This window comes from Lampetra fluviatilis, chromosome 44 (genome assembly GCF_964198595.1).
Source record: "Lampetra fluviatilis chromosome 44, kcLamFluv1.1, whole genome shotgun sequence".
NCBI lineage: Eukaryota > Metazoa > Chordata > Hyperoartia > Petromyzontiformes > Petromyzontidae > Lampetra > Lampetra fluviatilis.
Window position 1 is genome coordinate 1,410,915 of NC_136318.1, and position 22,992 is coordinate 1,433,906.

Genomic DNA, 22,992 nt, shown 5'->3' on the forward strand with positions numbered 1-22,992 from the left:
CCGAGCAGGGCCAAACGTGCGATACAGAGGCAGGGTGTGAGGACGAGTGAGGATGAGTGAGGACGAGTGAGGGCGAGTGAAACGCTTGCCGTACGCCGACGTTCAATTCCGTCGTGCGGAGTCTCCGGCCGCCACCGTTGAACAGCAGCAGGCAGCAGCAGGCAGCAGGGGGGGACTTTGTCAGTCACAATTTGATGAATACATTTGGCCGCGTATAAATCAGATACCTGTATAACCGCGACAATCTTGTCATGTGCTGGAGGGAAGGGGGTGGGGGGTGGTGGATAACGACAATAATGGTTGGCATGAAACGTGGGTCTAATCCGCAGTGGAGAGATGTTAATTATCTTGCCTAGTATACAGGAGGTCGTGGGTTCGATCCCGGCCCCAACGCCTGTATATTCGGAGTTTTCAATTTCTCCGTGTAGTCGCGTGGATTTTCCTCAGGGTCCTCCGATTTTTCCCCCGACATTTAGAGTATTTGGCCGCTATAAATGTCCACATTGAGCCACTTCGTTGAGTGATCATTTATGGCCAGGTCACTTTGAAAAAGAGCTCTATAGCTCAATGGGCCTTATCTGGTCAAATGAATATAGCGTTGTTAAGTTTAGTTTAAAAAATTAATATGGATCATGTATGTCACGTGATAGGTGCCCGCTAACAGCACTGGCCTCAAGCCAAAGGCGACTTACCAAGCTGAGAACGTGGATTTGCTTGAGGGTGGCCACGCCATTTTGTGTCACGTGGCGTGGTGATCTCACCAGCGCGTGTCTGGCACGAGGCGTGCGTCCATGTGGACATCGTGGTTACAGTGCACAGGTGGTCCATCGCCCAGTCATCTCACTTAGTCAACTCATGGCACCCGGGCCTCTCCCGTGTTCTCCGGCCTTGACGAGCACTTAGCCGCGCACAAGCGCCGTGGTGACGTCCCCATGACTTGTGTTGTTATCGTACATGCCAGTAGAAGCGATGAGTGGCAATTCCTTGCATGACACGTACGGGTTTTATTTTTTGAGGCATCAAAAATGCATTTGACACTCAGTGTCTCTGTTGACAATGTGTTAAGCGTATGCTGCTACTTCCCGTGCGACTATACTCCGATGCGTGCGTGCACGTGTGTGAGTGCACAGTTCGATTCCCGATCACGGCCAATAGCACTGACGATTAGCCCAACCGGTCCTAGGCCTCCCCTAGGTCGACTCAGCTTCAAACGAGTATCTGGTGCGGTGTATAAACATCGCCAGAAGGGAGACAAAGGTGGCCGAGCATGGTGCTGGCCATCCACCTGCTCGTGTGCCGTGCCGGGCTTTCATAGGTGCTCGCCAACAGCACTTGCCCCGACAGTGTGTTAAAGGCTGTACGGGGGATCTTTGTCTTTTTTGTATATACAAGAAAACTGCCCATGATGCATGGGGAGTTTTATGTGCAGCATAAGATGAAATACACGTGATGTACGCGTACAATTTGGGGCGCGCTGAGTACGCGCGCGTGCCTGCGTACATTACAGTTGCATGCATCGTGTGATGTGTTTTAATCCAAGCAGATTGACAGTTTAGCTAGCGCAAGCAGAGATACAGAGAGTGAATGAGAGAGGATGATGAAATGTAATCAGGGCTCATTAAAACAACAAAGCCTTGCGCACTTGTAGCGAACGCGTGCACTCAGCGTGACAGTACGGGGGTAGGAAGTGTGACAAAATCAGATTTAATTTATTGGCATACTGCCGATAGAAATTAGTTGCTAATGTCTACGGAGATTCATCATAATTCTTTGGTTCTTTCGGTTAAGTCACGTCTAAAGATAAAATAATAAATTAAAATAATAGCGACGTTTCGATTGCAACACAAGCAATCATCATCAGGCATAAAAGAAATAGCAACAAAAATCTAACTAGAAAACTATAGACAGACAGACATACAAGCAGACAGACATCACAAGGACACAGAGAGAGGACACATATCGGCACAGAGAGAGGGGTCGTTTCTGTGACGGTCCCTTAAATATAGAGAGGGGGGGCGGGGACGGAGAGAGGGAGGGGGCAGATAAAATTAGCATATCAATGAGTGGACGGCAACGTGTTGCTGCTGCGCAAGTAAGATGACGACGTGGCACGGCACGCAAGCTTGAAAATTAGGAGAAATTCTAGATTTGAAGCTTTCGTGACTGCAAGGAATCATATTCTTAGTTTTTTTCGGTAAAGTCACGTAGGTAAAACATCAAAATTAATGAAAATAAAATAAAATTAGGAGAAAGGCACACTAAAATTAAATAACCTCGCAAAATATCGAAATGTGATGTAATGCAACACAGAGAGTCGGTCAACACACAATTAACGCATAGCCTGGTTGATTACGTATTTCAAAGATTGCTAAGTTAGAATTTAAGTGTGAAAATTCCAAAGAGAGGAACCAGGCAGAGAGAACAAATAGCCAGAGAGAGAAAAAAGATAAGCTTAAAACTTCCCCGTAGAAGTGGTTCAATCTTAATTTTGGAGCTTTCGTGACTGCAGGAATTATTCTTTGGTTCTTTCGGTTAAGTCACGTCTAAAGATAAAATAATGAATTAAAATAATAGCGACGTTTCGATTGCAACACAAGCAATCATCATCAGGCATAAAAGAAATAGCAACAAAAATCTAACTAGAAAACTATAGACAGACATACAAGCAGACAGACATCACTCTTTGGAATTTTCACACTTAAATTCTAACTTAGCAATCTTTGAAATACGTAATCAACCAGGCTATGCGTTAATTGTGTGTTGATCGACTCTCTGTGTTGCATTACATGACATTTCGATATTTTGCGAGGTTATTTAATTTTAGTGTGCCTTTCTCCTAATTTTCAAGATTGTGTGCCGTGCCACGTCGTCATCTTACTTGCGCAGCAGCAACACGTTGCCGTCCACTCATTGATATGCTAATTTTACCTGCCCCCTCCCTCTCTCCATCCCCGCCCCCCCTCTCTATATTTAAGGGACCGTCACAGAAACGACCCCTCTCTCTGTGCCGATATGTGTCCTCTCTCTGTGTCCTTGTGATGTCTGTCTGCTTGTATGTCTGTCTATAGTTTTCTAGTTAGATTTTTGTTGCTATTTCTTTTATGCCTGATGATGATTGCTTGTGTTGCAATCGAAACGTCGCTATTATTTTAATTCATTATTTTATCTTTAGACGTGACTTAACCGAAAGAACCAAAGAATAATTCCTGCAGTCACGAAAGCTCCAAAATTAAGATTCATCATAATCTCTTTTTTCACCGGAAATTTGGGAACTCGAGATTGATGTGATTTAGTCGCGTTAAATAGATATGCATTTAAATTGACTGTACCGCACACGAGAACGACAACAGCCCGCCCTTAAGAATGACACCAAAGGGTCTTTAACTTGCAACTCCACGGCAGGCGGTGTGCATTGGTGAATTCCCCGCAGAACCACCCAGGCGGCGAGGTTCGGAGTCGGAGCCGCCAGACTCCGCCGCTGGTACAGCTCACGGGAACACGCCAGGGGATTTATCTCGAGGAAAACAAAAACGACTTTTCGCCTCCAAGTGCCATCGGCGCCTCAACCGGCGGTTCCCCCCTGGAATCACGGCGCCACATCAGCACGCGGCGACGAACGTGTAACGCCCGCACGCGGAGACGACTCCGGAGTTGTCTCCGGAGACGACTCCGGAGAGGCGCCGCCGCGATGTTCATCCCTTGATGCCGGCGCTGCGAAACATCCGCTGAAACGCGACGGCTTCATTTGGAGCGAGCGAGAGCACATTTGCTCGCGAGCGTGAGTGGTGGGGGGCAGGGAGCGAATGGCTTTGCCTTCCTCCCCCCTCCACCGTAATTGCGCATTAACCTTTCAGTAAACTCACATTCCTGAGGAGACCAACAAAAAAAAACACACGCACACAATCCTTCATATTAAACGGGTGACTTTTTTTTTCCCTCCGGGGCTGGGATGGAGGCGGCTTTCCACCGACAATGGGAATAGCACGGTTGGGAGCGGTGCCGGTAATTGTGCAAGGCCACGGAGAGTGAGCGGATGTGCCGGCTGCGTGCGCTTCGCCAATCTGTCTTGTTAGAACCGTAATGCCGTTGCGCCATGCGCTGTCATTTTTTTTATTTAATAAAAAAAAAAATTCGCGTGGAATAAAAATAAAACCATTCTGGCGTCAACATCAACGTAACGCGACAACCCTCGTTTCATACGCAAGTGACAGCCCCGTTGAAAGACGTTCGTGTTCGCCCCGCGAAGACCGCGGGGATCGCAGAGTCCTGTTAAGGGCCCGGCGCCCTTTGATAATTGGAAGCCCGGTGCGGGTTAGCGTGTCCGCGCGCGGGGTTCGCAACACGACAAATTCACGCCGCAAACGTCGACGGTGCCCAAATTGTCTCCGACGTCAACTGCGCTGCACGCGGTCGCTCGCCCCCCTCCCGCGGCCCCCAAGCACAACGAGGAGGCGCACGTACGGTATAACAAGGCGACGCTTTGGCCAAGTGGCGCCTTCTTCGGTACCAGGTTGGCCGTTTAGATTTGGCGAGACCCTCGTCCGCGAGGCGGGAAGGAGCGCAAACCGGCAGCGAGGTAGCAAAACAGGCTTCTGGCCTCCCTGCAAAAAAACATTCAAGGACCAAAACTAATCATTTCAAAACTCCCGCGGAAAGCAATTCACCACCCCTTGTTAGAGAGCATCCTCTGTGTTCCATCACGGAACTATTATCTGAGGTCCCTTCATTTTCCCCTAATCCAACCTCATGAATCAAAGCCAATGTTTCATCCTCGAGAGATGTAATTTGCCGAATCAAGTGAAAATACAAATCGAATAATGATGTCTGTGCAGTCAACTCATTCAATTCTGGGCGGCTGCTCGAATATGAGCCAAGCATCTGAGCTGTACAGTCCCGCTGCTATGATGGCACGGTATTGACCTGCTCTGCGATAAGTTTCTCGGTGTTCTCCACTTATTCACAAATGTTTTCTCTGGGCACTGCAGTTTTATCTATTTCGAAAATATACCCGAATAGCAATTGAAAATTATATCTTGCAGGACTTTCCTGAAACCGTATTCAGGTTCGGTGATGCATTCACCAGGTAAGTGATTGCTCAGCAGCCCTTGATATTCTTGGTGTTCAGTTAAAAATGATCCATAATACAGGTTTTTTTGGGGTTAGATCACGTAAAAAGAATAATGTGTCGTTAAAACCCGCCACCACCCGACACAGCCAACTAGTAAGGTTTGTCACGTACACAGAACGTGCCAATTCGTCACTAGTACAGCAACACCGGTGTGTTGGAGAGCCAAGCCACAACATTTACAAACTGATGATATTCATCGCGAAAGCCTCCGTGTTAAACTGAGTTAGAAGTGAGTTTAGAGTCAGATAGTTTAAAAATGTCACTTTACCGAGGATGATATTGGCACGTACAATAAAGACTGATTTGAAGCAAGCATCGGAGAGTCACAATCGTCATTTATCCTGGAGAAATCCGATGAGCTACGAAGCTCTTCCCCCCCCTACAGATGTTCCAGTAGGCACTGTGATGTGCTGCATAAAAAGTCCTTTGACGTGAAGAAACAAAAAACTGGAGAGCGTGTCGCTGATGAAAGCATGTTCCTTGTAATAAGCGCTGTGCTTTGTGTCACCCACTGTCTACATTTTTGCAAACAAATGCACTTAATGGAACAATGTGAAGGGGAGTGAATGTCAGGGTGAAAAACATCCAATCAATAATAGAGGTGACACCACTATTTTAAGAGGACAATGTTGCTTTGAGCCACGTAAAAATGTGAATCATTACAAGGACGACTTCCACCGTCGTTGTCGTCGTCAGTGTCGTGTTTCCCAGAAAGCGGAATCACCAAAGAGGGCAAGACAGGGCGGAGGAGACCTCTCACATTGTAGACCGAGCCAGGAGACGCTTCGCCAGCCAGCGCTGGGTATATTATCTAAACTGTGCGGTACGCTGTGATCGCGTTCAACGCACCAATACCGTGCACCAGATGTCTACGAGAATTCGCTATCGTGAGAAATTTGAATTCAGACCAATTTGTTCGCATGGCGAGCGGGGACCGACCGACGCAATGCGTTGCGTGGTGGCAGGGAGCGGCACTGCGGCCCACAGCTGTTTGTTTGCCCTCGGTATCGCGCGGCCCTTTCGGACGCGCTTCTGCGCTGCGCTGCGAATCCCGGCGACCCGAGTTCGATTCCCGCTCACGGCTAACGCCAGTGGCGATTAGCTGAACCGGTCCCAGGCCTCTCCTAGGTCGACTCAGCCTCGAATGAGTACCTGGCGCTGGTGTGTAAACATGGCCACTAGGGAGACAAAGGGCCGCCGGGCGTGGTGTTGGCCACGCACCTCCTCGTGTGCCGTGCCGGCCTTCATAGGTGCTCAATAACAGCACTTGCCCCAACAGTCCGCTAAGGCTACACGGGGGATCTTTGTCCGTGTAAAACGCATTGAGCCTGATTGGTCAGCTGTGTCCGTTAAAAGAATTCCACAAAGGTACAAAACTAAATTTTACATCGGGCCTCATGAGAAAAACAAACCCTAATCTCTCACACGGATTTGCCACGTATGTTCAAAACAAACAAGAAAAATGTGTACGAGACTTCATTTATCATTATTTTGAGATGGTAAGACAAGGGAGTAACTCCACTGACAACCTACGGCGCTTACAGTTAACTCCGTGATATGTCCGCAAAACCAGAAATAAGACCGTATATGCACGCGGAATCTACAAGGCCAAAGGCACTGGTGGCTATGGATTATTAAAATTGCCAATCGTGTACAGAGCCCAAATACACAGCCAGAAACCCCGTTGGCAATCGCACCGGAGGGATGGAAGCCAGTGAGAAAACAGCGGGAAAAGAATTGTGATTTTTTTTTACGACGCCAAGTTGACAGGGCACATTACGGGAGACGGCTGCCCGAATGGAATTAGCTTGCATTACCCGTTTCTTAGACTGGGATTAAACGTGAGCACAAAAGCCCCGTGAGCATCTGCAAATGTGCACTGTACTCCCAACTGTGTGTGTGTGGTCTACGGTGGGGAGCGGTAGTGCAGTGGTTAGCGCGCTGCGCTACGAACCCGGCGAGTTTTGATTTCCGCGTACGGCCAACACCAGTGACAATTATCTGAACTTGTCCTGGGCCTCCTCTAGGTCGACCGAGGCTCAAATGAGTACCTGGTCTGAACTGTAATAATTGCAACTGGGAAAACAAAGGGTGTGGTGCTGGCCAAACACCTCCTCGTGTGCCGCACGTGCCGGCCTTCGTAGGTGCCTGCACTTGCCCCAACAGCCTGTTTAGGCTACACGGGGGATCTTGGTCTTTGTCTTTTCTGCGTAGTCTAGCGTTTCCACCTTTTCCACTATAGACCAAACCCAGACATCTTTCTCAGTCAGCCCAAGATCTTAAGAAAACTATGCAGCACATGAAAAATAAAGTTAACTTCAATTTCTGCCACAGATGCCATCCGAACGCAGATGCCAATCCCCAGACTGTCGGCATCCAACTCAGACAGGTGGCAACGCTAAGTGAAGTCCTCCTCGTGTGCGTCTCTTACAGCTGATTTTCAAACCCCCAGCACACCATCATCATCCCCCATCTGGCGCACGCAGGGAGAGCGACCGTGCGGCGTTAGCTCGTTGTCAGCAGCCCACGTGCGGCCGTTGCGACCAATGGGGACAGTGGCTAAAGCGGCTACGCGGTGCGTGCAACCTTTCAAACGCGAATGCAAAACAAAAGCGCGCAGGAGAGTTCCGTGGGCAGCGCAGCGCACGTGAGCAAATACCAAAATCGGCCGATTGCCATCGTCTTTAGCTCACGGAGAAAGTTCGGCATATAAAGACAATGCAAATGCCAAGGTGGAAAAATGTAGAGGCCATCCATAATTATGGAACGAGCCCCCCCACCCACATCCCCCCCACGATGACTCGCCAAATTAGGCGGAATAACGTGGAAAACAAAAGTTGTATTTTTTTTAAGGAAGAAATATATTCAAGATCCCAAGACCAAAGGCATGACAATGTCTTCGGAACGTAATATTACTGAAGCGTGCTTTGCAAAAGAACATTTTGGAAAGCAACATTAAGCAAACAAAAGAAAATTGGAAACATAACAAGCACACTTCCTTTATAATGACGCACAATTTACGGGCAATACGTTCACAGAGAGCCGTGCGAGCAAAACCAATGTGGATATCTGTCGGAGTGGTGGTGGACGGGTGGGGGGGGCACACACGGGAGTGGAAAACCACGGCTGAGTGCGTTGAGACGAGCAAACCCAGTGCCGCCGTCGAAGCCGGACTGGGGATCAGGAATGCGAGATGAAGAGGAGGGGGCAAGGGAGGTGGTCCGGAGTGGCTCTTTTGGTGAAGCCGTAACTTGATGACAATGTAGCGGCTCAGTGGTGGTAGTTGTGCCAGAAGAGGAACGTTCGACCCCTTGCTGCGACAACGCACGGTTCAAGAATTCGCGGTGATTCTCAGGAAACTTCCAGAACACAGAGCGGAAAAAAGGTGCCCAAGTGAGCACGGAGAGATTCGCGCTGGGAGTTACATTGAGAGACAGAGGGAGGAACACATGGATTCGATGTGCTCTTGACTACAAAAGTACAATCCCAATTATGTGTTGCTCGTTAGCTTCAACCAATGAGCTAATTGCTCTGCCGAGTTGAACACGTAGGCACCGCTGATTTCGCATTTATCGGTCCAACCTGATGCTCAAGCTTAACACTCTGAAATGTAAACATCCACAACAAAACATATCCTGAAGCAGATCAGTGCTGGATACAACCAAATTTTCCAATGTGATTTGTAGTTTTGATCCTTATCCGTGTGTCGATAGTTACATTTTCGCAGACAATGTTATCGAGGGACTGTGAGTTGTTGTCTTGCTGTGGTCTGGCACTGTTGTTGTTGTTTTGATGCTTTTCCCAAGGTTGCATTGTTGAAACATCTGCAGGACTTGATATACATGCTTGCAATGTGTAATTATGTACTTTATTTATGTTTAGTGATTTGGTTACTTTTCCAATACTGTGCAGTCCTGTCGTATTTTTGCGTTGTTTGTCGCCGTAACTTTCTGACCCTCCCCCTACTGGACACCTGTGAAAAAGAGCTTCATAGCTCATCAGATTCCTCCTGCGGTATAAATAAAGATTCTGATCCTGCTTCTGATCCAGCTCGTACCACACGCTCACACAAATTATGGGTGGAGAGACGTCAAGCTATCATTTGTGATATCCAGGTCGCTTATGTAAGAGAGCTAGTACATAGCTCAGTGGGCCTTTCCTGGTAAGATAAAACAAATATTTGCGTTCAGTCCACTGATTACGGCATATCGATGTAGACTCACAGACGCGGCGTGGGCAGACTTAAGAAACCTACACCGTCGTTCGAACTGCCGTGCGGGGCGATCGAGCCGGCGACCCCCCCTGGGTTGCCAAGTGCAGTGCACTCACGATTGCACCCCAGCAGTGTCTCCTTCATGTTTGTACTGCAGATATGTTGTTTTATGATGATGATGATTATTATTATCTTGCGCACTGTGCACAAGTGCAAACAGAAACGCACGTGAAATAACACGACGCTGCATTTAGCTTGTTGGAACATTGCCAGAGTAAACGCCTAATTGTACACGTGTTGCACATACTAACACGTGTTGTACATATCAACACGTCTTGCACATACTAACACGTGTTGTACATATCAACACGTCTTGCACATACTAACACGTGTTGTACATATCAACACGTCTTGCACATACTAACACGTGTTGTACATATCAACACGTCTTGCACATACTAACACGTGTTGTACATATTAGCGTGTATTATGATGCATTGTGTGCGAAATGGAAATTCTCAAAGCTCGCTTTCTGAACATCATGCATGGTATTTATGTGATGCATAAAAGGTTTGCATTTTGTATTGTTATTATAACCACGTTCGAACTTAAAAAACATTCTGGCTTTTGTTACTTGGAGGTGGTTAGAATGAGTTTAGAAGTGTTTACTTACAGGAATTTAAAGGTATTTCGGTATGAATAAATGTCCGCACACACAGTGAGAGCCACCATAATTGCCTTCTGAGCTGCAGTACAATGGATAGAACCACCGTGATGTCACGTGAAACAGTGGTGCAATAATGTTCACGTTAAAAGGGATTCCACCTCTTAGCTCTCCGGCTAACCTTAGGCTACAATGCAATGGTTTCCATTGTCACTAATGCCCGTGTAATGTTATTGAATGTGATAGTGATTTTATTTTTTATGCAAGCTATTTTTATGCAAAGTCGAGGGGTGGGGGGTGTTTTAGGCAGATCCACATGTTGCAGCGAAACCATGTTGTCGATGTTGTTTAAATATTTGCAGTTTCAAACAACATATATACACGTTGGGTTTTTTTTTCATTTATCCGACCGGCAATAATTTTGAGTTTTCTTTGTTATTCTCATCATTGAAGGGCTGATGTACGTATGTTTAACTGCTTTCGCAGAGTACGTAGCCAACCATACTAATCGAAGGTGCGGGGGAGAGGGGAAGGACACAAAACTAAACGTATGTTTACAGAGCAAAATCTGTCAGAATGGATACAAAAAAACCAAAATAGTGGGATTTTGTCCAAAAAAAATTCTGCCAAACATTGGCCAAAGCATGCATCGTGTTCAAAGTGTCCACTGCTCCAACTAGCTCATTTCTGTTGGCAAGTGGGCAGGGATTTCACATCCCCACGGCAGTAAACCGCCCCCTTGACAGCCGCCATGCTTCACTTCACGTGAAGCGCCATGTGCTTGTTTTTTTTACGTTCCTGAAGGTGTTTAAGAACAAAGCACTTCGCAAAGAATACATCCATACGTGCCAACCTTTTTGTTCTAATTACAGAGGCCTCTTTAAAAATAAATAATCCCGTGTAAACATCACAAAACTTGCGCTACTTTTTGAAGCCGTGCGGAATAAATTGGTGCAAACAACATGAAATATTTACAACTTCCAGAATTATACAGAGACTATTCCCACAAAACTGTTGTCTTTCCAATGAGGTTTGCATGACGAGTTTGGTGTATGTTTCCACGCTTTCAAAATGTTAAGTCCACCAAAAAGTTCATGTCGGCATAGCGGTGTTTATGAGGCCAAGACAATGACGAATACAGTTCTCAAGTTTGAGTTTCGTCACCGACCTGCTAGATAATTCAGATGGACCGTAACGAATTCTACACGCAATGAAGTGTAATTCTCCCAGAAAAGAAAAAAACAAAACCTTTCAACAATCTGAAAGCTCGATCGCATGGACCTCACGTTGTTTAGAGCAAGACTGGATCCCCTTTAGTTTACCGACCGGATCACCTTTAATCTCCTGATCCGGCTTCCCTGGCTTTCCCGTCTACTCTCAGATTCCTCACCCTAGTTTATCAATCTCTCCGCGGTCTCGCCCCAACGTGTCATCTCGCTTCCCTCACGTCGCTCTACGGCCCCTTCTCGCCCTCTGCCTTCGCAATCCCAGCTGCTGCCTCTCTCCGTCTCTGTTCCCTCTCCTCCTCGTGCCCAATCGCACGATTCCGTTCTCTCTCGCGCCTGGCCCCCTTCCACTAGAACTCCCCCTACACCTCAAACCATCAGCCCCACTGCCTCTACATTGGTCTTCCCTTAAATCGCTCTCACTTACTATCCCTCGCTTTCCCCAACTCACCCCCTCCCTTGCGCACCGCTAGCTCCATCCCTCTTCCCAACTCCCCAGCCCACCCATTCGTCACACTCACTCATCATCAGCTGTCACTCATTGTCACTTTCACCACCATTTATTCCACGCATCGTCATGTTCGTCACGCCCTGCCATCCTTCTCATCAACCCATCTCACGCCAACACACTATTCTGCCGTCCAAATAGATCCTCTACTTTTTGTTCAGCGCCTTCTATTTATGGCGCTACATCAATTAAAATAAACTAAGGTGAGGATCGACTCCCTTTCCCTGTCGCGTTTTTTCCGTCCTCCCGCCGGCTTCTCTTCTCCTCTCCTTCCTCCTCCTCTCGTCTACTTCTTCGCTCTCCTTCTCCCGGCCATTTCTCCCTCCCCCCCGCCCCCCGTCGCTCCCTAGACCGCAGCTACGGGGATTCGCTGCGATCACACTCGGCTACCGTGGGCTCGCATTCGGAAGGAGATGTCAACCCCGGTTGTTTCCGCGTCTGTGCTGGTGGTTGTGGGGGAGAGGAAGACTAAAATGAGAGATGAAACGCTGCTTCACTCTGTCCGGTTACGGTGGGTTATGTTTAACGGGCTGTGGGTTACGCGCGTGTGTGTGTGTGTGTGTGAGTTGGGTACAACGGTTATGGAGAGCGGTGGTGTAGCGGTTAGCGCGCTGCCCAGCGAGCCCGGCGGTCCAAGTTCGATTCCCGCTCACGGCCAACACTGTTGACGATTATCTGAACCGGCCATTGGCTTCCGCTGGGTCGACTCAGCCTCAAATGAGTAGCTGGTGCGGTGTGTAAACATCGCCACTGGAGAGACAAAGGCGGTCGGGCGTGGTGCTGGCCACCCACCCCCTCATGTGCCGTGCCGGCCTTCATAGGTGCTCACTAACAGCACTTGCCCCAACAGTCTGCTAAGGCTACACGGGGGATCTTTGTCTTTTGTAAACGGCGCAAGCTTTGTAAATGACAATCAGGAAAAAGGTTATCGAAGACACTTTCCAAACCAGCTGCCTTCATTTTTTTTTGTTTAAACATCAATGCTCGTGTCATTGCATCCAGTATTGATACAGTAGCCAGAATGGTTAAATGGTGGACCTTGACTATCGATTTAGCGGCCTTCGGGGGAAAAGGCCTTGATTCACGATGCCGATAATATTAAAATTACCGAGGCTCAGACCTATCTTCACAGACTGCAGCACCGTGCGCATTACCCTATTATTGAACCGTGTTCGAAAGAGGCATGAGCTTGCCACAGCAGTGTAGCAGTTTTCAAGTCAAAGAGTTCCAAAGATTCGACGAACCATACCATACCGGCCGCACTTGACAAATGTGTGACCTGCGCAAAATGGCTCAAGGCTCCGCACGTCCTGCCGGAGAAAGAAACGGGAGGAAGAAAAGCCCTCTTCATGAATAAACGAGCGAGTTGCACGCCGAGACTCACCCTCGCAGGGTCGACATGCCTCGGCTCGCGGTCTCCCGCTCGTGCTCACGACACTGGCCGTCTCCGGCTGCCTCCCATGCAGCCCCGGCACGATCCTGCGGCCACACATCAACACACGTGGGGGCCTCCCGTTAGGACGCTGCGGGCAGTTGCTGTTATCAATAATCCATCGAGGTTCCGCACCGTGCACGCCGGGGATGATGTGGCTGGCGCCTGTCACGCGATGCGAGCCACACGATGCAATTTGGTTGCGCTGGCACCGTGGGTAATCACTGGCGGTGCCTCACAGCAAGAGGGGTCCGGGGTTCGACTCCCGACTCAGGCGCTGTATTCCGCGTGCCGTTTGTTCGCTCTCCACCTGATCTGCGCGGAACTCCTCTGGGTTCTCCTGCTTCCTCCCATGGCTGAAAGGATGAAACCCAAAATGTAAACTATTGGCCAAAAGGTTGTTCTACAAATGTATACGTGGAATTAGACACGCAACAATTGCATCATCCAGAGTGCAACAAAAATGTGGCAAGACCCTCTTCAGATTCAGTGAGGCGTTTCTGGGTAAACAAAGTATGATCGTAGTAGCAATAATACCAAATAACAATGCGACTGAATGAGTTGCATAGTCTAATTAATTATCGACATGCTTATGACTCGGACAAGCAAAGGTATATCAAATGCCTGCGATGATCCGGCGAAGGGAATTTATTCCACACAATGAGGCACCACCCATGAGAAAAAAACATCGCGCGCGAGTGTCAATCTCAATTTATACATTTATAAATTACACATATATATGTAAATGTAAATTGCACGCAATAAATTATGAGGCAAGGGTGTTATCGGTTCCCTCCATTATGCATTTCAAAAGTTAAGCCTATGGGTTTAACTACGCATGCTCCTCCTTGGCTAGATGCTTGAATACATTATTGGTACGCACACGTTAAATTACTTAATGGAGTACAATGTTTCTGAAGGATTAATTAAGCCGCCAGACTTACAAGAAAATGGATCCACCGCAGAGAATTGTTTTACTTGACCGCGCTGCGATGGTAACTGTGGGGTCTACACTATCGCAGGTAAGAGGAGTTCTCCTGTACGCATGCAGGCTACCGCTGCTTCATAACGCCTACATCATCCATTGAAATGGGACGGAAAAAAACCACATAAGCATAAAATGTTATCATTTCTGAAGAATGCTTAATGAATAAATCATGATCCCTTCCAGTATGCCGATTCCCAATATAAACGGCATCAACAATGCAATGTATTGTATTGCCTGCCAAATATGGAGTATTGTATTGTTAATGATGTACAATACTTCATATCACAATGCCAATATTCTGATAAGGTGAAAAGGTCATCGCGGCTGACATTTAACTTTCCTTCTCATAAACCCCTCCGTGTATTCACACAGTCAACAGCTGACCACGTAGGCCCCACTCGAACATCACCCCACCATCTGGCCTTTCCCCATGGTTCCTGACCTCTGGGCCCCACTCTACTGCCTGCCTCAGGATTGCTAAATCTGGAAAGAATTGCCAATTCCCGTGTACCGGATACCAGTATCTGTCATTACGCGCTGATATCTGGGGGCGCCACCAATCCCTAAAACCGTGAGTCACCCAAACCGGCAGTGATCAGGTTCCAAAAATCCTCGGCTTAGCTTGTGATCATGTCCATTTGAGTAGAAGCATGGCCCGTTGAAATGTAACCCGCATTGGCAACTTCGAGAGAAACAAAGCAAATTCCGTCACGTAAGCGCTCGGCAGAAATCTCAAAACTTCACAATCCTGCCGTGCAAGTCACCTGACGCAGCCTCTCAGAATGTCACTGTGCCGGGGGCCAACGAATGCAATTACAAGTAAAAAATGCCGTCGCTTACACAGCAAACCTTGACTCACCGCCCATGGGCATGGCCTGGACGCGGCAATTGGGGGGTGCGAAACTCTAGGCGAGATTACCGGCCACGCTCATTGACTTGCGAGTAGCGTCACCGTGCCGCCGGCGGGTCTTAGTCGAGAGAGGTTTTGGTGTGAGGCCTCAACAAGGAGGTGCGTCACGCCGCCTCAGCATTACGCATGCCATTGTGCACTGGGGGGGATTCAACCGCCGCGCTCCCCCGAGCGTCCTCGTAGCTCAAGAGGGATAACGACGTGGGAGGACGGTCACAGAAATGCCGAGACGGGGAGTTCGGCGAAGAGCCGAAGTGCTCTGAACATTTTAATCCTTTTTATTCGACCGTCTAAACTGGATGAATCGGTCAAAGACTTTACTCGTTCGGCTTGTGGGGCCCCGTTGCGCTAAGCGGCTCGGTTACACGGACGACCACAACTATGGGCAGCGGCGTCAGTTCGGGGACATTGAAATTATGCACGGAGATATACAAAGTTACAAAGTTACACAGAGATTCTTAGGATTAAAGAGAGATTCATAGTTCAATTGAAACTCGCAGAGTCGGCTAGTGAGGTCTATTGAGCGGAGCAGCTCTGCTACGAGGACGACCACAGGCGCAAGGCCGTCGGCAGTGGCGACAGTTACAGAACATCGCGAGGATTTGCAAACAAGCGCCTCCTCGATTTAAAGCTTTCGTGACTGCAGGGATTCATCTTATTGGTTCTTTCGGTAAAGTCACGTAGAAGGGAAATAATAAAATAATAAAAATACAACATTTGTACTTTTATGTTTTATTTTTATTATTTTATTACTTCCATTCTACGTGACTTTACCGAAAGAACCAAGAAGAAGAAGCGCCTCCTCCTCGCGCCACGCAGTTCGTTCGGGGGTTTATTTAGCCATACTTCACCGTGCTGGCCGCAGTGCGGTTTGGCGGAGACGGCGGCGTGGGGCACGACGGAGACGAGACAAATGGAACGCGTTGCAGTGACATCGCAACGCACGTTCAGGGCCCAATCGCGCTTAGTTCCCAAGGTGTCACGAGGGCAGGCGCACTGCCGGCGATGTGGCTCAAAGGCGTCTTCCTTGGAAGACATGTTAGACGCACGCTGCACCATGGCCGTCCTCCAGCATTACCCTGAGAAGTCTATGACAATGGCCCGTGACAATTTCGAAAGCGTTTGATCGTGTCTGGCACCCCACGCTAATTTCCAAGCTGCCACCGATAAGGCATCCACCGTAATCCACAAGCTTGGATTTCTAGCTCTTTAGCTGATAGGTGAATAGTGTGTATGCAGGCAGTTATTAGTGGCAAATATAATGCCTTCACCATGAACTCCGGTGTTCCGCAAGGCTCTGTGTGGCCTCCGACATTATGGCTTCTCTATATAATTGATGTATTACAAAATAATCCACCCATTTTCAATTGACAGCACATTTCAAGCATAATTTTCATTTAAATCGCACAGCTGAGGGGAATAGACATTTAGTCGTCGAATATGCAGATATCTCACTATCGCCGCTGACCTGAAATGCAAAGCTTGATTGGGCTGATAGAAAAACAACCTTGTCCACAAAAACAGAACAGGCTGTTTTGCACCCATTTAGCCTCAGAACATGCGTAGTTTAATGACGTGCAAGTACCACAATGATCTGGCCAGGTGGCACAAGTTTATCAAGCATGTCTGACATTGTAAGTTGGTATGGTTTTGCAGAAGAAACTCGATACTTAGTTTTTTCGGTAAAGTCACGTAAGTAAGAAATGAAATTAAAATTAATAAAAAAATAAAATAAAATATATATTTTTTAAATTTTAATTTCATTTCTTACCCACGTGACTTTACCAAAAAAACTAAGAGTATGAATCCTTGCAGTCAGAGAAACTCGATTCTAGATTTGAAGCTTTCGTGACTGCAAGGATTCATACTCTTAGGTTTTTTCGGTAAAGTCACGTAGGTAAAAAAATAAAATTAAAAGTTAATAAAAGTAATAATGGAAATAAAATAAAATAATAAATCGCGACGTTTCGGAGGCAACACAAGTCTCCGTCATCAGGTGGGACCGTCACAGCTAAAATTACTGCATCCTGATCCGTCATTTATTATTTTATTTTCATCATTACTTTTATTAACTTTTAATTTTATTTTTTACCTACGTGACTTTACCGAAAAAACCTAAGAGTATAGAAACTCGATTTGACTATGGCGATGGCCTGATTACGATGGCATTCCTAAAGCAGCGGAGGGGTACGGATGGTTGAAACACCCAACATGGCGAGATCGCAGTGCGGCGATCGCTTCCCTCAAAGGTGAAATCACAGTCCCTCGTTTCATGCTCATGCCGTCTAAAACCATGTTCCTGAGGCATAGGCGCGTTCGGAGGGTGCCGCAGTGATGCGATGTTAACTCCCTCGCCTGGTATGCAGGAGGTCGTGGGTTCGATCTCCACCCTGACCCATGATGTATAATTGGAGTTTGCGTGTCTCTCTCCACGTGGTTGTGTGGATTTTTCTCGGGGTCCTCCGGGTTTTTCCCTGGACATTTAGCCTCAACGTGCGTTGAGAGTATTTGGCTGCAATCAATTTAAATGTAATATGCCGCTTCGTTGAGCTATCATTCGTGATAGAAGCCAAGTTGCTTCTAAAAAAAAGAGCCGAATATCTTCATGGGCCTTACCATGCGAAACAAAGAATATTTTCGATTGTAAAACGAGTTTCGTTTCAAGTAGTTTTTGTGTGTGTGTGTGTATGTGCCGTTTGGTCGTAACGCGTTGATGTGACGCCACTCCCCTTGCACGGCTTCTTCACTCGCCCCAGATTTCTTGAAGCGCGGCCCGTCGGAGCGCCATCCGACTCGGGATATTAATTTGCAGCTCTGCGCTCTCTCACCTCTAGTAATTCGCGACTTGAATGATTGTTACGACTGTTATTGTCGTCGTTTGCTTGCACGACTCAAAAGCAGCCCTTAACGTACAATCCGCACCGAAGCAGCCTTTTCAGTGAGGTTAATTGAAGGTCGCGCTAGGCAGGGGGGGGGGTCAAACGCCGATGTTTACACGTGGCTCCCCACTGTAACAGCGGGGGGAGTCACTCGTGTTGTAGTGCGTCGTGTGTGTAACCGCTGCCAGGGCATGACCGGCGTGCACACGGAATTGGGGGAGGGGGGCAGCAGGAGCCTGGAGAGCGCACGCGGTGGCTGCGGCTACGCGGACCGGGGCAGGCAGGCGAGGGGGGGTCAACTGATATTGAACGGCAGTCGCCGCGCGGCTCGACACGCTCGCTTGCCCTTCTCTGCGCGTTGTTTTTCGTCGGCGATTAACTTGCTTGTTTGCATTGGGAGGTTACATGACCAGGGGGCCGAGGTAATTATGGATTAAGGAACACAAAACCCCCAGCATTTAAACAACAGCTGCTGTTGAATGTGTGTTTTCCCAGTCGCACCTGGTTGGCCAAAGTAATTATTTCCCATTGCTTTTATTGATCCCGGGATTGACCCGCGTCTGGGAAACAGCTGAGCCGTCATACCACGGGAATCAGACGCGTGGGCAGCCACAGCCACAAAGGCAGAGAGAGAGACTCGCCGCTTCAGCCGTGCCACGCTGGCACATGTCGGCAGGGAAATCTAAGAAGAGAAGTGTGGCGGTGTCTTGCAGACACGTACATATGTCGTTGAACCTCTTTCGCACCGCACGTAGCCGACCGTGCCCATCGGAGGTGCGGGATACCTCAGCATACGCAAGCAGACAAAGACGCCTCCCTCCCATATCTGTGCATCCACGTCTCATCAGCCACACGAACCTTCTTGGGACAGCATAATTGCAGCAACATTGGTGCAACAAAGTAATCCCTGGACTGGTTTACGACAATTCCTGTCTCATTATTGGACCGGTTTTGACATTTAGTGTATCAGACCTCGGAGATTTCCTATAGGGGCACGAGAAGGCCGATCAATCGTATCCCATAATCCTCAGACAGCGCCAATGAGCCGTGTTGTAGGGCAAAGGTCGCATGGTCAGGCCAAATAAATGGACATTGCTAAGCGCGACATTAGCTCTTCATTGGCATAAATATCATCATCATCATCATCCACTCTCAACACACTGCCAATGCAACTGTAATCCATCTGATACACATGGCCAGTCTCCTATCGCTCGATCGCTCCTTTAACCGCCACCTCACGCAAACGTGCTCATAGGCTCTCAATGTGTCACGCGTTTTAGCCACCGGTTGGCAATCCTTCCATCGATCCATTCCACCAATCTCGACAAATGCTTAATGACCCGTTTCACAATACCGAGTGGTGGCAAAGTGGTTTGTGCATTTGTCCATGAGACCTCCGACCGGGATTCGACTCTTGTTGTTCGTGTACAGGGCCAGAAGCAATTGGAATGTGACCCAGCATAAGCAAAACGCCTGGACTTTCCCGAGGTCCCGAGTCCTCCCCGCCACATTTAGAAACATGCATTCACAGTATTTTCTGCTATGCATCTCCACGCGATAAGCCACTTCGTTGAGCTATCATTTGTGGCCAGGTCGCTTCTGAAAAAGAGCTGTATAGCTCAGTGGGCCTTACATGGTAAAACAGTCTAGTAGTTTAGTATTATTTAAATTTTAGCAGTTAAAGTCAGTTCAGCATACAATGACTTGTCATGTGGGTTTTGTGGTATTTTTGTGTATAAAACAACAGAGTGTATTCAGCATCTGGCAAGGTTAAGGCGGCTAGGCCATGATGCTGGGACCCACAATTCTCTGTTCTGGGTTGGCCACAATAGGGACCCGATTCCAGAACTTGCCCTGACAGGAAGGTTAAACAGGGAATCGTCTGTGTGTTTGTGCGATCCACCACATCTTAACAGGCACGTTCCTGTATTCTTTCTTAAATAAAGTGACCTTATGCATGGCGGCCCATAAGGCAGGATAAACGGAGGGTTATTTCATTACGTTTAACACGGTCATTAAAAATTTCAAGCGTTTACTCTTTTTGTTAATATTTTAAATATCATCATGTAATAACGGTTGTCCTTCATCCCTTTTAGATGACGTTTAAAATTTGGAATGAACTGGAATTAAGACGAAATATAATTAATTAACGTTAAAAGACAGCGCTTGTAATCTTCAGACAAAGGTCCTAAAATTATTTCAAAAGAGAATGCATGCATTAATGTTAATGGAAGTCAGTTTGAACATTTGTTAAAATAAATGAAATATAACCTTCTGTGATCTGTTCAAATAAACATAACCCTGTGTGCTGACATCTGGGCCACCCTCCGTATCCGGATGCCGAGTCATTAACATCTGAGCAGGGGGCTCAGCGGCAGAGCGAGCGGCACGCAATAATAAGTTTGTGAGTTCAAATCTGGTTCGGGGTTGACTTGGCCCATCACCCCTCCGGGGTTGATAAAATTAGAACCAATTTTTGGGTGGAAGTCAGAATCAAAGTAAAAATATTTATACTGGATGAATCCGATGAGCTATAAAGCCCTCGTTCACAAATGTCCAGTAGGAGCAGGTCAGAACGTTGCAACAACAAACAGTATGAAACACGATTGATTATTTGGCTGCTATCAATTTCCACGTGAAAAGTCACTTGTTTTTTAGCTGCCACTTGAGGTCAGTTCGCTTCTGAGAAAGAGCTACATAGCTCGGTGGGCCTTACCTGGTAAAATAAAACTAGTTTGATTTTAATTTAGTCTATTACTCGAGCAGGAAGAGAGAGCACCAATACTGATAAAGTAGCATGTTAATAAATCACGATGCTATGTACACACAACAAATGCTAAATTATACTGTTGTAATCTCATGAACTTATCAAGGCAGTGGGCACGACAAAGTCTATCCGTAGATATTGTTCAGGAGAACACCTTCACATCCAATTACCCGCGATTTCACAAATGATGACAGGATGTTATCCATATTATTACCCCTCATTATCCAACACTGCAAACACTGCATAAATTAAAAATAAATACGCCCCAATGCGTTGCAGGGCATCGATGAAGATTGCGCTTCGCTATGCCCAGCAGCACGTGAACGTCTCACTGTGGTTAGACTCGCCCCCGCCCATCGCACAAATGTCGAATATTCACGACCGGGTTCAGGGCTGCCAACAGGAGATGAGCTCCACCTCAGCGCTCATTCTGGCAGAAACATCACCGAGTCCCGAGTCGTAGTAAACGCCACGGAGGTACGGGCGAGGAAGTAAACCTTGCGAGTGGCCCTTGGTGGCATGACTCGTGAGCAGTCAAAAAACCGCCCGACCTCCCTTCTATCACCGAGACGATCACGGAGGTGTTTTCGACCAACGATGGCGACTTCTCGTTAAATGTCGCACCTCACGAGACGCTGCAAAAAACAACAACAGCAGCAGCAAACAATAACAAAAAAAACGATAGTTTAAAAAAAAACTATTCTGGAGTTCTTTAAAAACAAAACGATCGTGTCCACACAAAGCGGTAATGGGAAACCGTGTGATCCTCGCAGTAAGAATCGATTGTTCATCCGTGCTCGTGATCACCGCGAAGAACCGTAGCCGCGACACACAGCATGGAAAGTTTCATTTTACATCCGCCTCTAACGTCGTTCCTCTCTGCCCCACGGTCATGTTTTTGTTTATTATTGTCGGGGATATTTTCTTTTTTTGGGGGGGGGGGGTTTGGGTACACAGCATGTTTGCAACAAGCTGAAAAGGGCTTAAGGGCTAAAGATGCTGACTGGGCGCATTTTCTCTGTTTATCTCCATAATCCTGCTACATGGGTATTGCTGGAGGGCAGCCAGAAGCCGCCGCCGTCGTAGGCAGGCCAGGAGAATGCGTCACGGCCGACGTGAGAGGCATCTGTGCACGGGAACACGCGGGGCGATGCGCTCACACCAAAACAACTACAAAGATCATCTGTATAACCTGGACAGACTGTTGGGGCAAGTGCTGTTAGCAAGTCGCACCTAAGAAGGCCGACACGGCACACGAGGGGGTGGTTGGCAAGCGCCACGCCCGGTCGCCTTTGTCTCCCCAGTGGCGATGTTTACACACCGCACCAGGTACTCATTTAAGGCTGAGTCGACCTAAGGGAGGCCCAGCACCGGTTCAGATAATCGTCACCGGTTTAGCACGTGAGTGGGAATCGAACTCGGGTCGCCAGGTTCGTAGCGCAGCGTAGCGCTAACCGCTACACTACCGCTCTACCCACACGTATGCACACACCACTACACACAGACACACGTGTTTGTTTATTCCAACTATTGCAGCCCTCTTTTAACTTCAAGGCAACATCCAAACAACAGTGATAATGATCCTTTGTTTACCCAGCAAGAGTCTCAAGGTTTAACTTTTCTCACAAGGCTCATGCTTGAGATGTTTGGATAACAGTGACGTGGTGGGGTCGTTGCGACATATATTTATATACGTATCAGAATCTTCAGAAATAAAGCTCTTTTTTTCAAAGATATCCAGTAGGGGCACGGGGTCAGAACGTTACATAAATATCAAAACATGCTAGGAGTGCAAAGTATAGGAAAGATAAATAAATCCGTTAAAAAAGAAATATAACTAAACTTTCTTTATCTTACCCAGGTAAAACCCACTGAGCTATGAGCTTATTTTTCAGAAGCGACCTGGCCACAAATGATAACTCAACGAAGTGGCTCATCAAGTGGAAATTGATAGCAGTGAAATATTCGAAATGCGTGATGTTCATTCTAAATGTGGAGGGAGAAACCCTTTTCCTACCAGTATAACAGGACCTGGAGAAAAATCCACGTGACCACAGGGAGAACACGCAAACTCCACATATACAGCAGCAGGCCTCAGGGTAGGCATCGAGCACATGACCTCCTGCACACCAGGCGAGGTGGTTAACATCTCGCCACCGTGGCGCCTTTTACCATCCACTTTCTTCCAGTAACACATTCCTGCGGAGGGAGCTGGTAGGAACTTTGGGTTGCTCGGTCAATGGCCAGGGTCATTGACCGGCGTGAGTAGGTTAAACG

General features: G+C 47.6%; 1 protein-coding gene across 1 annotated transcript in view; it reads right to left on the reverse strand.

The window, feature by feature from the left end:
• The window catches only part of LOC144947167 (uncharacterized), a 124,568-nt gene that overhangs the window by 98,339 nt on the left and 3,237 nt on the right, over window positions 1–22,992 (reverse strand). Inside the window, exon 2 of the mRNA XM_078876358.1 lies at window positions 13,124–13,218. Within this exon, the coding sequence (XP_078732484.1) occupies window positions 13,124–13,218 (95 nt within the window). The remainder of the gene's footprint in view (window positions 1–13,123; window positions 13,219–22,992) is intronic.